The sequence below is a fragment of the Heterocephalus glaber genome, unplaced genomic scaffold (genome assembly GCF_053883595.1).
Source record: "Heterocephalus glaber isolate CG9 unplaced genomic scaffold, H.glaber_assembly_v1.0 deba00001481, whole genome shotgun sequence".
Taxonomy (NCBI): domain Eukaryota; kingdom Metazoa; phylum Chordata; class Mammalia; order Rodentia; family Bathyergidae; genus Heterocephalus; species Heterocephalus glaber.
In genome coordinates, this window is record NW_028258317.1 from 36,257,583 (window position 1) to 36,274,053 (window position 16,471).

Here is a 16,471-nt window from a genome sequence, read left to right on the forward strand (position 1 = left end):
ATAAATTTATTAAATGTTGAAAGTTATTTGCCAAAGCCCAAGAATAAAGATTATTTAAAGTAGCAAAACAAAAAGTAAACAATGTTTCCTGTGATGAAACAACCCAATTACTTTCTATCAAGGTTCTAGTGATTAAAATGATGGTCCTCTTTTTTTTCTTTTATTCAGTAAGTGCCAGGCAAAGTCCAAAGTGTTTTAACACTTCTTACTAGACCTCCCAACAACTCTATTAGATAGTGGTATCATTCTCCCTGTTTTAGAGATGAAAATCCTTAGATCAAGGCCACATGGTTAGTAATTGACAGAATGGAATTAGAATCTGAGTTTTACAGCACACACTATTAATTAGTTGAGCCAATATCCATTCATTCCTAACTCCCTTGTCCCTTGAGTCACTGTAAGTATGGGTGAACACATGACCATCTTCTGGCTTTTTGGACAAAAATAGAAATTTGTTTAGAGCTTCTTTGGAAGACTTTCTCTTCTTTTTTATTTATTTATTTATTTTTGGTACCGGGGATCGAACTCGGGACCTTGCGCTTGCGAGGCAGGCAATGGAACCACTGAGCTAAATCCCTGGGCCTCTCTTCTTTAAAAATATGTAAATATTTAAATATATTAGAAGTATTTTTTAAGGTAGAAAGCCATCCAAGGAATGGATATATATGTGGAAGGTATTTACCTATTAGATACTGCAGGGTCATCCCATCCTTCTGACTTGAATGGATATGAAAATCCTACACCTGGGCTGCTGTCTTATAACAATAAAGGAACAGCAGAGAAATTCCGTAAAAAGTTGAGCCACTAAATCAATGACAGTAATCACCTACCATGCTTTAAGTCTTGTTATGTGAGAAACAATAATCTTGTATTTTTAATAATTCTATTAGGGTGTATGGTATTTACATTCAATAGTATTCCTAATAGATACAAGCCTGTATTTACATCCACCAAACAACACTGCCTCTCATCCACGAAATATAAAAACAAAAGCCTGATCTTCTACCTCCCTCAGAGAGGTTTGCAAAGTTCAAGTTAGAAATGCATATAAATAAGTCTTGAAATAAAAATTCATCATACAAATTTACTACTGTTTTAGAAATAGTGATTCTCAACTAAGGGAAAATATAGGAGAGCATTATCCTGTATAAACATAGAACTGGGCAGTATTCTTCTGGGATTATACGTTAGAATCACCAGAGGGAATTTTTCACATTATACATGTACCCTCTTGAGAATTACTGCCAGAGAGAACCACCTTTTACAAAGGAGAGGATAAGCATATCCTACAGACGTGTTCAGAACAGAAAAAAGGTTGAAAACTGGAGTTTTGTTCTGTTATTGAGTATACCAGGCACACTTTCATTAAGACAGTAACATAACTGGTAAAATTTTTTGAACACATGGAGAAACAATTTCCCTTTATTAAGCTTTACCTTCCTTAAAATACAAGTAATTATTTTTATATGAATAACAGCAGCAAGCAATTAACAATAGTACAACCCAACAAAGCTGACATAACATAATGTAAAATTAACCGATGGAATCACAGAATTATCAGGAAGAAATGTCAGTATTTTTCAGAGACAGAAGCAAGAATAAATCCAAATACCTTTTTCAAAGTTTTCTCTTCAATTTAATTTCTCTTGATGGAGATCCAAATATTATGATTTCTTGTTAAGAAGTCATTTTAAAAACTGAACTCACTGGCACAGAACATGCTGAATGAGCCCACTGCACACAGGAAGGTCTGTGCACGCCCTACCAAGGTCCTGAGTCGTGCGGAAGACACTGAATCACCCCACTGCAGACAGGCAGCCACCTGGTTCCACACTACAAAGACGCAGAGGACACCAGACCACGAGACCAAGGTACTGAGTCCTGCTGTTCCCGGCCCAGAGGTAGGGGCTTCTGAGCCATCGTCCCACTGCTCCTGGTCAAGAGGAAGGGGCTTCCCAGACACCATCCCTCCCACTGCTCCCAGCCCACAGGGAAGGGTTTTTGGGTTACCATCCCTACCTCTGCTCGTGGCCCCTGGCCCACCTCACCCAGCTCAGAGGAGGTAATCCATGCAGGTGCTAACAGCCCCCCGCCCCAGTCAAAATGAGAAAACACATAAATAAGTCTCAAAACCAGACTTCCAGATCACCTACAGCAACCCCAAAGGGAAATCAGATGGAACACTCTGATACTCAACCACCTGGAACCACTGAACTGGCAACAAAAGGGGATCTGGAAAAAATGAAATCAGAAATAATTTCTCACATAACAAGAGAAATTGTGCTCCTAGTGCAAGACATGATTAATAAATCTAGAGAGGACCTCAGGAACATGATGGAATCCCAACATAAGAAACAAATGGAATCCATAAAACAGATGCAAATAGATTTCCAGGACATGAAAAACTCCACTGAAAGTCTACACAGAAGAATGAGCCAATGTGAGGACAGAATTTCAGATATAGAAGATAAGATTGCAATTAATGACCAGGAAAAGAAAAATTGCTTCAAAATTATAAGGGAACATGAGAAATCAATCCAGCAGCTGCTAGATAATGCAAAGAAGAATAACATAAGACTGATTGGGCTCAATGAAGAAACAGGAGAGAGTAGAGATGACATAAAAAAATCTCTTCACAGAAATAATGGCAGAAAACTTCCCAAGCAGGGGAAAAGAACTTGACATACAGATAAGTGAGGCATATGGAACTCCAAATAGCCTTGATCAAAAAAAAATCTACACATAGGCATATAATTGTTAAGATTCCAGAAACACAACAGAAGAACAAAGTTCTCCAAGCAGTTAGAGAAAAGAAACTAATCACATACAAAGGAAAGCCCATCAGAATCACAGCAGGCTTCTCAACACAAACCATCAAGGCAAGAAGAGCTTGGAGTGACATATTCCAAGCCCTCAAAGAAAACAGCCTCCAACCCAGATTAATGTACCCTGCAAAACTATCTTTCAAAATGGATGGAAAAATAAGATACTTTCATGACAAAGAGCACCTTAGGAACTTCATGAATACCAAACCAGCACTCCAAAGAATTTTACACAATATCCTAGGAACAGACATTGAGGATCACAACCCCAGGAAGCAAAACAGAATGAACCCATCTGGCATGACAAGAAATTAAATGTAAAGGGGGAGAACCCAACAAAAAGAAAAAGTCATGGCAATAACAAGTCAATACGTTTCAGTTATAACCATCAATGTTAATGGTCTCAATTCACCAATCAAAAGAAATAGACTGGCAGAATGGGTCAAGAAGCAAAATCCAACAATATGCTGCATACAAGAAACACACTTAATTCAAAAGGAAACTCATAGACTGAAAGTTAAAGAGTGGAAAGCAATACTCCATGCCACAGGAACCCAAAAAAAAGCAGGAGTAGCTATCCTCTTTGCAGATCAAGTAGATTTCAAACCAACACTGATTAAGAGAGATGAAGAAGGACACTACATCCTTGTAAAGGGAACAATCCAAGAGGAAGAGACGACAATCATAAATATCTATGCACCAAACACTAGTGCACCCAACTATATAAAACAAATACTAACGGACATGAAAAGTCATATATGCACTAATACAATTGTGGTGGGGGACCTCAAAACCCCACTGTCACAAATAGATAGATCAGCTAGACTAAAAATTAGTAATGAAATACTAGAACTCAATCAAACTCTTGAACAAATGAGTTTAACAGATGTTTACAGAGTCTTACACCCCACAAAATCAGAATACACATTCTTCTCAGCTGCACATGGGTCATTCTCAAAAATAGACCACATACTGACACATAGAACATGTTTAAGTAAGTGCAAAGGAATTGAAGTTATCCCCTGTATATTATCAGACCATAGTGTGATGAAATTGGAGATCCATAGCAAAAGAAACTCAAAAAATTTCACAAACACACGGAAATAGAACAACACACTTCTGAATAACCAATGGGTCACAGAGGAAACTAAAGAAGAAATCAGACAGTTCCTTCAATTAAATGACAATGACAATACAACATATCGGAATCTATGGGACACAATGAAAGCAGTCTTACGAGGGAAATCCATAGCAGTGAATACGCATATTAGGAAAACAGAACGAGCCCAATTAAACAACCTGATGCTGAACCTCAAGCTTCTAGAAAAAGAAGAGCAGGACAACCCCAAAGCTCATACAAGGGAGGAAATTATAAAGATCAGAGGAGAAATCAATGCAATGGAGACTAAGAGAACGATACAAAAAAAATCAATGAAGCCAAGAGTTGGTTCTTCAAAAGAATCAACAAAATTGACAAACCTTTAGCCAACCTTGTCAGAAAAAGGAAAGAAAAGGCCCAAATCCATGCAATTAGGAATGAAAAGGGTGAATTTACAACAGGCCCAGCAGAAATCCAGATGATCATCAATACCTACTTCCAGAACCTATACACCAATAAGATGGACGACACAGAAGAAATGGACAGATTCCTAGATACATATGAATTACCAAAGTTGAACAAAGAAGACCTAAAAATTCTGAACAACCCAATATCAACCAATGAAACTGAAAATGTAATTAAAAACTGATCAACTAAGAAAAGCCCGGGCCCTGATGGCTTCACTGCTGAACTCTATAAGACATTTAGAGAGGAACTGCTGCCACTACTGTTTAAACTCTTCAATGAAATTGAAAGGGAAGCAATACTCCCAAATTCATTCCTGGAACCAAGCATCACCTTGATCCCCAAAGCAGAGAAAGACCCAACTGAAAAAGAGAACTATAGGCCAATCTCACTAATGAACATAGATACAAAAATCCTTAATAAGATAATGGCAAACAGAATGCAGAAGATCATCAAGAAGATCATACACCCTGATCAAGTGGGATTCATCCCAGGGATGCAGGGATGGTTCAATATATGAAAATCAATCAATGTAATACACTATATCAATAGAGCCAAGGACAAAAACCATATGATTATCTCCATAGATGCAGAAAAAGCATTTGACAAAATCCAACATGCATTTATGATAAAAACCCTACAAAACATTGGAATAGATGGTCTCTACCTCAAACTGATAGAAGCCATCTATGAAAAACCAACCACCAATATCATACTAAATGGTCAAAAACTGAAATCCTTCACACTAAAATCAGGAACAAGACAAGGATGTCCACTATCACCACTCTTGTTCAATATAGTTCTGGAAACATTAGCCATGGCAATTAGACAAGAGAAAGAAATAAAAGGAATAAAGATAGGTAATGAAGAAGTCAAATTGTCATTATTTGCAGATGACATGATACTCTCTATAGAAGACACCAAGAACTCCACCAAAAGTCTTCTAGACTTAATAACCAAATTCAGTCAAGTAGCTGGTTACAAGGTCAACACACAAAAATCAATAGCTTTCCTCTACACAAATGACAGACTCACTGAGAGAGAAATAGGGCAAATAATTCCTTTCACAATAGCATCCAAAAAACTGAAATACCTAGGAATCATCCTAACAAAAGAAATCAAAGACCTCTTCTCTGAAAACTATGGCACTCTGAAAAGAGAGATTGAAGATGATATCAGAAAATGGACAGACATCCCCTGCTCCTGGGTAGGAAGGATTAATAGAGTGAAAATGGCCATACTTCCAAAACTGCTATATAGATTTAATGCAATTCCAATTGAGATCCCAGCAGCATACTTCATAGACCTCGAGAAAACAATCCAAAAATTCATTTGGAACAAGAAGAGACCCAGAATAGCAAAAGCAATTCTAGGTAACAGAGACATGGCAGGGGGTATCACAATGCCCAACCTGCAACTCTACTACAAAGCTACTGTGATAAAAACAGCATGGTACTGGCAAAGAAACAGACTTGAGGACCAGTGGAACAGATTAGAAGATGCAGAAACAATGCCAGACACACTCAGCCATCTCATCTTTGATAAAGGAGCCAAACACCCTCACTGGAGGAAAGATAGCCTCTTTAATAAATGGTGCTGGAAAAATTGGGCTTCAACTTGCCAAAGATTAAAACTAGACCTGTATCTCTCACCATGCACTAAACTAAAATCAAAATGGATTAAAGATCTAAATATTAAAATAGAAACGCTGAACCCGTTGGAACAGAGGTTAGGTAGAACCCTTGAAGACATCGGTGTAGGAAAAGATTTTATGAACTAAACCTCACTTGCCCGTGAAATAGCACAATCAACAAGTGGGATCTCTTCTTATTAAAAAGCTTCTGCACAGCAAGAGAAATCACCAGCAGTGTGAAAAGATTAACCCACAATGTGGGAAAAAATCTTCACCTGCTCTTCCTCAGACAAAGGTCTACTATCTCAAATCTATAAAGAACTTAAAAAGATCAGACCTCCCAAATTTAAAGGCTCAATCCAAAAACGGGCATCTGAAATGAACAGACATTTCTCAAAGAAGTAGAAATAGCAAATAAATACATCAAAAAATGTTCAACATCACTGGTCATTCAAGAGATGCAAATGAAAACAACGCTGAAATTCCACTTCACTCCAGAAAGAATGGCTGCTATCATGAAATCAACTAATAACAAATGCTGGCAGGGCTGTGGGGAAAGAGGAACCCTGCTCCACTGCTGGTGGGAGTGTAGACTGGTGCAAGCGCCGTGGAAATCAGTATGGAGATACCTCAAAGAACTAGGACTGGAAGTCCCATTTGACCCTGCTATTCCACTGCTGGGGATCTTCCCCAAAGAATTAAGAGAATCACACCACAGTGATTTATGTGCACCCATGTTCATAGCAGCACAGTTTGTAATAGCTAAAACTTGGAAACAGCCCAAATGCCCATCAACTGGAGACTGGATAAAAAAAATGTGGTTTTTTTATAAAATGGAGTACTACTCAGCCATAAAAAATGAGAAATTAGAGACATTTATAGCTAAGTGGATGCACATTGAGGTGATACTCTTAAGTGAAATAAATAGGACACACATGTGTAAATACCGAATAGTTTCTCTGGTATGAGAAACTGAAAGTGTAAATAAGGTCTAAATGTATAATAGGTAATGTGAAATAGGAAGAAAAGGGGCAAAGGGGAAGGAAGTGGGAGGGCTAGGGGAAAGCATAAAAAGGAATGGGATTAATATGAGAAAATGGAAAAATAGGAACAAAATCTTTGTAAATAGGGAGGAATGGAGGGGTTGAAGGGAGGGCTGGGCAAGGGTGAAAAATAAGAACCAAGAGAGACTACGTACAGGTGCAAATTTCCAATGATGAATGTCATTATATTGTATACCTAAAATGTACCAATGATTAGAATGAATCATCAATAATGCAAAATAGGAAGAAAAGGTCCAAAGGGGTAGGGGGAGTGGGAGGGGCAGGGGAAAGGAAAGAAGGGAAAGGAAAAATGATGAGAAATGGAAAAAATGGAAATAAAGTCTTTGTAAATAGGGAAGGGTGGAGGGGGTGAAGGGAGGTCTAGGAATGGGGAAAAAATAAGAACCAAGATGCATTATTTAAAGGTACAATTCCCAATGAGAAATGTAATTGTGTTGTATACCTACAATGTACCAATAAAATAATTTAATACAAAAAAAAACTGAACTCACATCTCAGGTCCCATATAACTTATTTTTTATTTATTGGATTATGACTAGTATTTTTAATTCAGTAAATATTTGCTGAGCACCAACTGTGGGCCACACTGCTCTTGGCACTAGAGCACCTTCAAAGCAGTGAAGAAAACACTCAAAATTGTCCTTATGTATTTAACTGGTATTCTACTGAGAGTAGGGAGCCAACAGACAATAAGCAAATCATATATCAGTTGGATAACATGCTACAGAGAAAATAATAAAGCAAGGGAGATGGAAGATAGCCAACATGGGGCAAAAAGAGACACACAGTGAGAGAAAGCATTTGTGAAGTAGCTGTGGGTTGTAGTTGTTGCAATCTTAACTATTATGGTCACAAAGGTTTCATTTGGGATGCTGACATCTGAGCTAAGATCTTAAGGCAGTGAAGCACCAAACCATGCTGTGCATCTATTTGGAATTAGCTAGGCTAAGCCTTTCTTTTTGGATATTATCATCTGAAATAAATCAACAGCTGAATAGCAAAATGATACTGATTTTCTTTACAAGTTACCCTGATCTACTGTAATCAAACCAAAAATGGAAAAGAAACATTCTAATTATTGGTAACCCTCTTACTGTTGATATATCTGCCTTCTGAGAAAAAAATTTAAATGTTTATTTCATTCCTTTATACACAAATACTTTAACATTTTAAAACTCCCCAAACATAATTCAAGTGTAAAAAATTATTTTTAGTCTTAAATGAGTCCAGATTTCATCATGGGCTAAAATTTTAAGATATAATATGAGTGCTGAAACTGAATTTTAATCATATAGATGAATCACAACATGCATCTTTAGCTAGGCATGTATTATGGATAAGTCTAGTTTTCTACAGAGAATAATCACATGTTCTAATTACCATTTTGGTTATACGCATAATTAATAATATTCTGTCTTAATGGGACACACTGAATCTTCAGACAGTTGCAAGCTTTAACTATGCATACTGCCAAATCCAACTGTCAGCTGCACTGCCAAACACAAAGGAATCTTGATGTAGTGTTTCAGCAATGATAACAATATGCACATCTTTATACATGATACAATGGAAAAATTAATTGCTTTTCTTCCTTCAAAATTTTCTCCACATTAACTCTGTCGCTTGATTGATCATTTACCCTAAATTATACATATTGGCAAGTGATCTTATGAGCAACAGAAACATAAATGTAAATGTGATCCAAGATCCAAAGTAAAAAAAAAAAAAATTGCTATACAAAGACTTACTGATTGTAAACTTTCATTTTCACGTAAACAAGCTGTATGCAGCTCTAATTTCAAGGTTGCAATGTGACTTCGATGAGATGTCATTTCCTTCTCTAACGTAGCAATTCTAGCGCTTGCAAGCTGGTAGATGTCCATGAAACTTTTAATCATAGCCTTAAGAAATAAAAATAATGTCACATACAATTCAAATAAAGCTGTCCCCAAAGGAGAATTTCCATAATTTGAAAGCAAAATCATTAAAAATTTAAAATAAACAACTTTGCATCTCTCTTGAAATTAATAAAGCTAAGCCTCATATTTTATATTGAAAACAGTGACTATTTGGGGGTTGGTTTTTTTTTGGTACCGGGGATTGAACTCAGGACCTTGTGCTTGTGAGGCAGGAGGCAGAACCACTGAGCTAAATTCCCAGCCCAACAGTGACTATTTTCAGAAAATTTTGGGGAAAATAATTGAGACTTCATTCCAGAGTTTATTTAAATAAGATGTACTTTGATCTATTGTGCTTAAAATTTAGAATGCAGTTGTAAAAGATGGCACACTTATTTTCTGTAGTAAAGTTAAAGACAAGTTGTAATTTGACTTAATTTTCAATCTTGAGATGTAACACATGGATATACAAATAAGACTTTTCAAAAAGAGCTGAGTTAGTAAAATTTCCAATCCTTCTAAAAAACAAATGTCTTGAAATAAAAGAGCTAAAATAATCCTATGTCTTTCTAGTGAATAATTTGATTCTCTTATTGAAAGAAAAACATAATTGTGTTTATTCACTTAATACAAGAATAGCCTCACATTACATTATACATGATAAAATAAGTAACATAAACAAATGTTAGTAACTTATTATTTCTCCTTAATAGTAGACTATTTGGGGGATTGGTGAATCTCTGTACCAATTTTAACCAGATTTTACAGACTTCTTCTAAAGCAACCTGCAGTGAATTTTAAGCCCAAGGGATACTATTATGCTTTTTTTTTAAATAAAAGAGTCTTTCAAAATATTTCAAATGTATCAAGATAAATTCAATCATTTCAAAGACACTTTCAAAAATAATTTTATATTATTTCCAAGAAAGAAATGTTCCTGCTCCACAACTTTGTACAATGGTAGAGAATTTCAAATTAAATTCAATCTGAAGGCTGAGTTGGGAAAGCTTTGAGAAACCAGATATTAGAGCAATTCTAAATGGATGCGAACAAAGAGTAAGAAGCAGTGTACAAATGTCTGAGTAAATTAATTACTTGTAAGTAGGAGTAAGAAAATTCAGAGCTTTTTACCTAGGAAATTTCTATTTGCTCTTTTAAAAAAATATCAAACACAGACTCTATCAAGAATCTTCTTTACCTAGTAAATTCCTAATTATTCTTTTAAAAAAAAGTGAAACACCATCTCTGTCAAGAATCCTCATTACAGAAAAAAAAGCAGTGTTAACTTCCATCCTAGTTCTTTGTGGATCCTTCATGCCTGCTTTTACTATTGCATTTACTCCTTTGACAGAAATTTATTCATTTATACAATTACCTTCTTTACTAGACCGAGAAACTCCACAAGATTAGATACTACATCTACATGTTTCTATATTGTAAGGGATGATAGCGGCCACAGTGAGTATTGGTTTGAAAGGAAAACTGAATGACTATTTTGAAGAGTGAATGAATTAATAAAAAATTGGAAAAGATCAAAAACTTGTGAATTCTGTTACCCAACACTAAATAAGCATGGTACAACTCATGTCTGGGGACATCCCATATGTCCTAGCCTACCTTACTTTGACTCATTTCTAGTTAACTTTATCGTATATTATTATCACAAAGTATTTCCATAGGTCTCAAAGGTATGCAAAAGTCAAGCTATCAGATCATATCTATTTCTATGTCCAATTTCTCTCCATTCTTATAAATTTATTTATCTTCTCTATTAGATACTGAATCAGGAATCCCAAGTCCTGTTTTTATTTTGTTTTTCTGTTATTCACTGTGCCACATATTTAGCTTTATGTTGTTGGGCAATGTCACATAATCTCTCTGAGCCCCCATCTCCTCCCTCTACATACCAACTAGGAAAAAATCATGTTCTTGCTTACTTCTAAAATTGTTGTAAAGCTCAGATAATTAAAAGCTTATATTTATTAGGTATTTATTGCATCCTGGGAACCATATAAGCATAATATATACTTTATTTCACTCATCTTTATAGTAACCATAGAGAGTACATATTATTTTTAACCTAGTTTTTCTAAGTAAAATATACAGGTTTGTACAGGGTCACAATTACTCAGATGGTGGTCAGGATTCAAATCCAAGTGTGGTTGTACCTTGGTTCATGAATGCTTTTGTTGGCAAACCAAATTGTTTGCAAAATTTTATTTTCGTTTATAAACTCAGCATCGGGTAAAAACACGACCATGGCCATCTTTCCCACACAAATACTAATGTGCCTATCTTTTCCAAAATCATAGAACAAAAAGTTCGTGAACTGAGGTACTACTGTATATCTCATGCAAAACCTTTCCCTTAACTCTTCAACTATACTGCATCTAATATAAGACAGCTCTCTAAAAAATGACAGAATACTGAATTTCATTGTAGTATTAATACTGTTCTATTTTTAACTTCTCCAGTAAAATCTTAATGAGATAATCTATGACAGGTGATACACACACACACAGTTACTTAAGGACCTAAAATATATGCATTCCATATTTTGCTTAAAATATGCAAAAGTGCTTCTTAAATGAAAAAAAGAAGTGGTCTTCTCCTGAATTATTATTTCACTGTAAGTCACAAGAGAATTGGCCTTTAATATGTTAGGATAAAACTGTTCAACATTTTAAAAGTTATCCTATTTCCTAGATTTATATAAACTCATTTCATTAGTTCTCATATATGATATTCTAAAAGGAATAAATATGTTCTTTCAAATCTCTTTTTTAAGAAACAAATTACTTTTTGAGAAGTAATGTCAGAAGTGTTACATGGTAGATGGAACAAAAGTGTAATTATTTTGGCTCCTTCCATGTTCTACTTTTTACAACTAAATTATAATATTCAGTAGAATTAAGAGAAATCACATATTACTTCCATATAATGCTAAAAAGAATACAACTCAATTTTGCTTAGGATTAGAAACTTAAACATTTAATCTTTTAGAGCAGTATTTCATTTAAGAGACTAAAGTAATTTTGTGTAACACTGTGTTTTTCAGAGCAGCAAAGTATAGTGACTTACCTAGAAAGCAGGTTTTATGGTACTAACACCATAAATACACTACTGTATTCTCTTCTAATATGAAAACTTTCTATGTAACTGGAAGGTGTGGAGGAATGTCATAAAATAGCAACATCATTCAAAGAAGGTACAGAGCCTTTGAAAAATAATCTTAACTTCCAATATTAAAAAGTGATTCAAGCTATACAGAAGAAATGTATCAAATTGGCAGAAGAAATGGAAATAACAGTGTCAATCAACTGAGGGGGATGAGAAAACAGAGTAAACATCTATAACTGTATCAATATCCCAACATCTAACCCGTACAACATACCCTGCTCCAATATTAAAATACCATGTTGTTTTATGCTAGGAAACAACGACAGAACAGCATGAGATTGTGTGCAGCATGCCCTGAATTTGAGAACTTCCTGTGTCAGCTTTGGCCCCAGGGACTCTGACTATGTCATGCAGTGAGATCTGCATCACATTCTGGCCTACTTAGTTGTATGAGAAAATAGAACAAAAGAGAATTTCTGGATAAGAACAACCTTTGTTTTACAGCTAATCTTACCGTGTTTATAATTGGTAGTAACAAGATGAGAGAACCCAAACATATAAAATTCTGTACATCACACACATACTAAGTTGTGGTTTAGACTGACTTAACATGTGAACATCAGGGAAAATGGGATCACTGGGGAGAGGATGTTAGGAGGAAAAATCAGTGAAATATCATAAGGCCTAGTTGCAAAAATGTTAGATGTTTTATCTACATTGTTGAGTAAGTGGGAAGAAAAATCTCTGACATTTCACTTTAACTCATAAATTATAAATACATGTATTATTTAAAGACATTAGGTAAAACAGATATGCCAGATATACTAAAATATGCAAAATATAATAGATTCCCATAAAATGGGGATAATAATTGCTATCTCTGTTTTTTGGTACTGAGGATCAAACTCAGGACCTTGTACTTGTGAAGCAAGCAGCAGCACTACTGAGCTAAATACCCAGCCCAATAATTCCTATCTTTTAAAGATTTCTGTGGAAATTAAATGAGTATTAACACATGAAAAGACCTTAATGTACATGGTACCTAGTAAGCACTCATCAGATAAATGTTAGCTGTGATAATAATATTAAATTAGAAAAAATTACTGTTTAATTCATAAAGTAATTCAGTATTTCCAAAGGATATGTATTCTACATAATGCAAAATAGTTATTGTTAGATATCTTCAATACATACTTAATATAATAAAGTCCTTTCAGAAAAAATATTTAGAATCCAATGAATAGCAATTTGCTGCAACAAAATCTCTCATTGAAGGAAAAAAGTACTATATTTATAATGTCATTCCTAAGGAACAAAGTCTCACAACAATTTTTACTACCAAATTTATTTGTTGGCACCTGGAATTAAAGGACAATTAGTTATTTTATGTTATCAAAAATCATTCTGATAAGGTTGCTCATTTAGTAGACTTAATTTCATTCCAATTTTTATACAATTTCATAAATGTAGGGATATAGTAGGGAATGAGACTTAAAGGGACTAGCTGTCCACAAAGAGCAACTGTGACCCATCAAGTTCACTGAAAATCTGGAATTGAACTCATTTGATGTTTGTGTTCTGGCCCTGCCCACAAACAGTACTTGTTTCACCATGACATTCCATTCCAGTACAAATGTGTGTAAGAAACCATGTAACAAGATACACTGCCGCATGAAACGTTCTGCCATGTGAAACTGTTTGCACATGTGTGTATATGTGTGCATAAAAGCTACCAAGAATGCCATCAGTAAAGAAAGCTGAGGAATCAATAAGAAATAGAAAACACAAGCAACAAGACTTCAGTGAAACCCTACCCAAAACAAAGGAACACTGCTTCAACAGAGGGACAAACTGCAGGTGGGCTTGAAGACAAGCTTAAACACTTTTTATCTATTACAAATTTACATTCATACCTTTTAAATTTTTCTGTTTTATGCTATAGAGTTTATTTAACAATGATATAAGTTCAGGAATAAATATGCATATATTGTGGATGCTGGCTCAAAAATTGGAGTGTACCATCAAAAAAGTTCAGAAAACATACCTCTACAGCATCAGGTGACTGACCAGAAAAGGGCACTAGAAGCAACTGAGCTAGCTGGCACTCCTGCTGGGGCTGTGGAAGGCTTGGGCAGTTATGTTGCCCCTAGAGAGAACACCAAGTGACTAACTAGAGTCAGAAAAATGCAAAGGAGAATTCCAGGAAGCCTCCATATCCAGAAGAAAATCTGCTAAGGTACAGGGCTTGGAAGCCCTATGTTCTACTTCTTTCCTTCACACCCAAAGCAAAAGATTCAATACTCAAAATCTTCACCTAAATACAAACACAAAAGCAGCACCCCACCTCAGGATACTAAAATCTGTATTGCAGCATAACAAGTTACTACAAACTTAATTGCTTAAAACATCACAAATGTATTACTTCCTGGTTTGAATGGTCAGAAGTCCAACATGTGTTAACTGGTTCTCTGCTCAAGGTTTCATCGGGCTGAAATCAAGGCATCCACTGAAGCCACAATCTCTATTGTTTTTTCATCTGTATCTACTCTAGATTCACTAACCATGTCCTTCATTATGGTCACCTCTTTAGTAAACTGCAATTATTTCTGATTTGTTTTTTTTTCTAAAGCCTCGTTCATCTGCTTTGCTACTTCTCCTGCTACCATTTCAGGAAGTCCAGCTGGGTAGCTGTTGATTTCTTCCATTTCAATGCCCCCTGGATTTGCCTTGGGTGAGCTGGAGGTATGGGGTTACATCTTGCTTCTGTGTTTTCTCATTTTCTATTTTTATTTGTATTCTGCATTGGTGTTGTAAATTGCTTATGGTACATAGCTTTATTACTAATACTGAGACCGCTTTGGGGAATGATTACTTTTCAGAGATGTCTTCTACATACACGAAGCTGGCTTTTGGCTTGTGAATTTGTCTTCAATTTGTTAGGGATTAAAGGTTGGTGTTTCTTTGGCCTAGCACCCAGTTCTTTGGTACTGGACTATGGTATTGTTTATGATCCCTACACAATCTTGGTATTGGCATACAAGGAAGAACAACTGATCCCAACTGTGTCATCTTGGCTAAAGTAGTACAACCAGTAATTAAAATAGCATCAAGCACAGTCCAGAAAATGATAAACTGATAACAATTAATTTGCCACCTTTAACCATAGATACAAACTTTACTGTTATGTAACAAAATCTAAAACCAATCAGAAAATTATATACAGTAAAAATCCACTTAATAGAGCAATTTTACCCTCAGGGGAGAAAATTTAATAGGAATAAGAGAAAAAATACAGAAATAAAAAAAGAGATTAAAAGCAAGGCTGAAGGGAAAGGTAGATTACTTAAGCTTCGGGAAACTGCGGGAAACGGGGGAGAAAGAAGGAAAAAACAAGAACAAAGCAAAACAAAAAGTGAAAAATAAGGTTCACACTTACGAAAAAACAAAAGCAGAGAAGAAAAACAACAAATGAACAAAATTTTTAAAACCCCAAAAAGGGCCTGGGATTTAGCTCAGTGGTTCCGCCACCTGCCTCACAAGCGCAAGGACCCGAGTTCGATCCCGGGTACCAAAAAAAGAGAAAAAAACCAAAAAGACAAAACAAAACAAAAAAAGAAAAACAAAGAAATTTCTCTGTGACTTCAAGCCCATGGTTATTTTCTGGTGTCTACAGTTTTGTGGCAGTGTCTGAGTCAGAGCCCAGGCCTGTGCTGGTAACCCCAGTCAGTCTGCAGTAGGGTTAGGGTGGGGTGCCGGATGATCTCAGCAAGCCTGCAGCAGGGTTGGGGCGCTTTCAATTCCACAGAAGTTCAGGCTGACCATGGCCTCCAGCCTGAGTCTTCACCCAGTAATACTCTGGGTGTACCTTGCTGGCCCCCCACAGCTCCCCTGACCCCGACATAGATAGTCCTTCCCCCAGCTGCTGAGGGATTTCAACACAGGGAGCCCTGAGACAAAACTAGCCCTTGGCTGCTCTGAATCCCAGCTTCAGTTGGCTCCTCCCTAAAAAGGCAACGACCAAGCACTCTCTCCAGGGAACAGGGCTGTCGCCTGGACTGGAACCACTTGCCGGCCCTTGCAGCCATGCACAGTATCCACTGCTCTGCTCCACTGGCGCATTTCTCGGGAGGCCTCTGACTCAGCGTCCTCACTGTGCCTCTAAAGATTCTATACTCCTCTCTCACGCTGGGAGCTGGGAGAGGTGCACTTTGCCCCTTCCTTCTGTGCTGCAGTCAGTCTCCTCACTTTCTCTGCAGTTCTGATTTTTCCTTCAGATCCTTCCGGAGTCCCAGGGATTCAACTCCCTCCTCCTTCTCTTCTCCAGGTAGCTGTTTTCTAGTGTCTGGATTCCGAATCTTGGAGAGGTTGAT

At 36.3% G+C, this 16,471-nt stretch overlaps 1 protein-coding gene across 18 annotated transcripts in view; it reads right to left on the minus strand.

The window, feature by feature from the left end:
* Ccdc171 (coiled-coil domain containing 171) overlaps window positions 1-16,471 on the minus strand; it is a 361,174-nt gene that overhangs the window by 59,421 nt on the left and 285,282 nt on the right. For 17 of the 18 annotated variants that reach the window (XR_015440062.1, XM_087183886.1, XM_087183887.1 and 14 more), the window contains one exon: window positions 8,832-8,984. Coding sequence is in view for 16 of the 18 variants with exons in the window: in XM_087183886.1 (XP_087040012.1) it covers window positions 8,832-8,984 (153 nt within the window). In the remaining 2 variants the exon portion in view is untranslated. Of the gene's footprint in view, window positions 1-8,831; window positions 8,985-16,471 lie in introns of those variants that run through there. The other variant, XM_087183888.1, reaches the window with a different exon arrangement.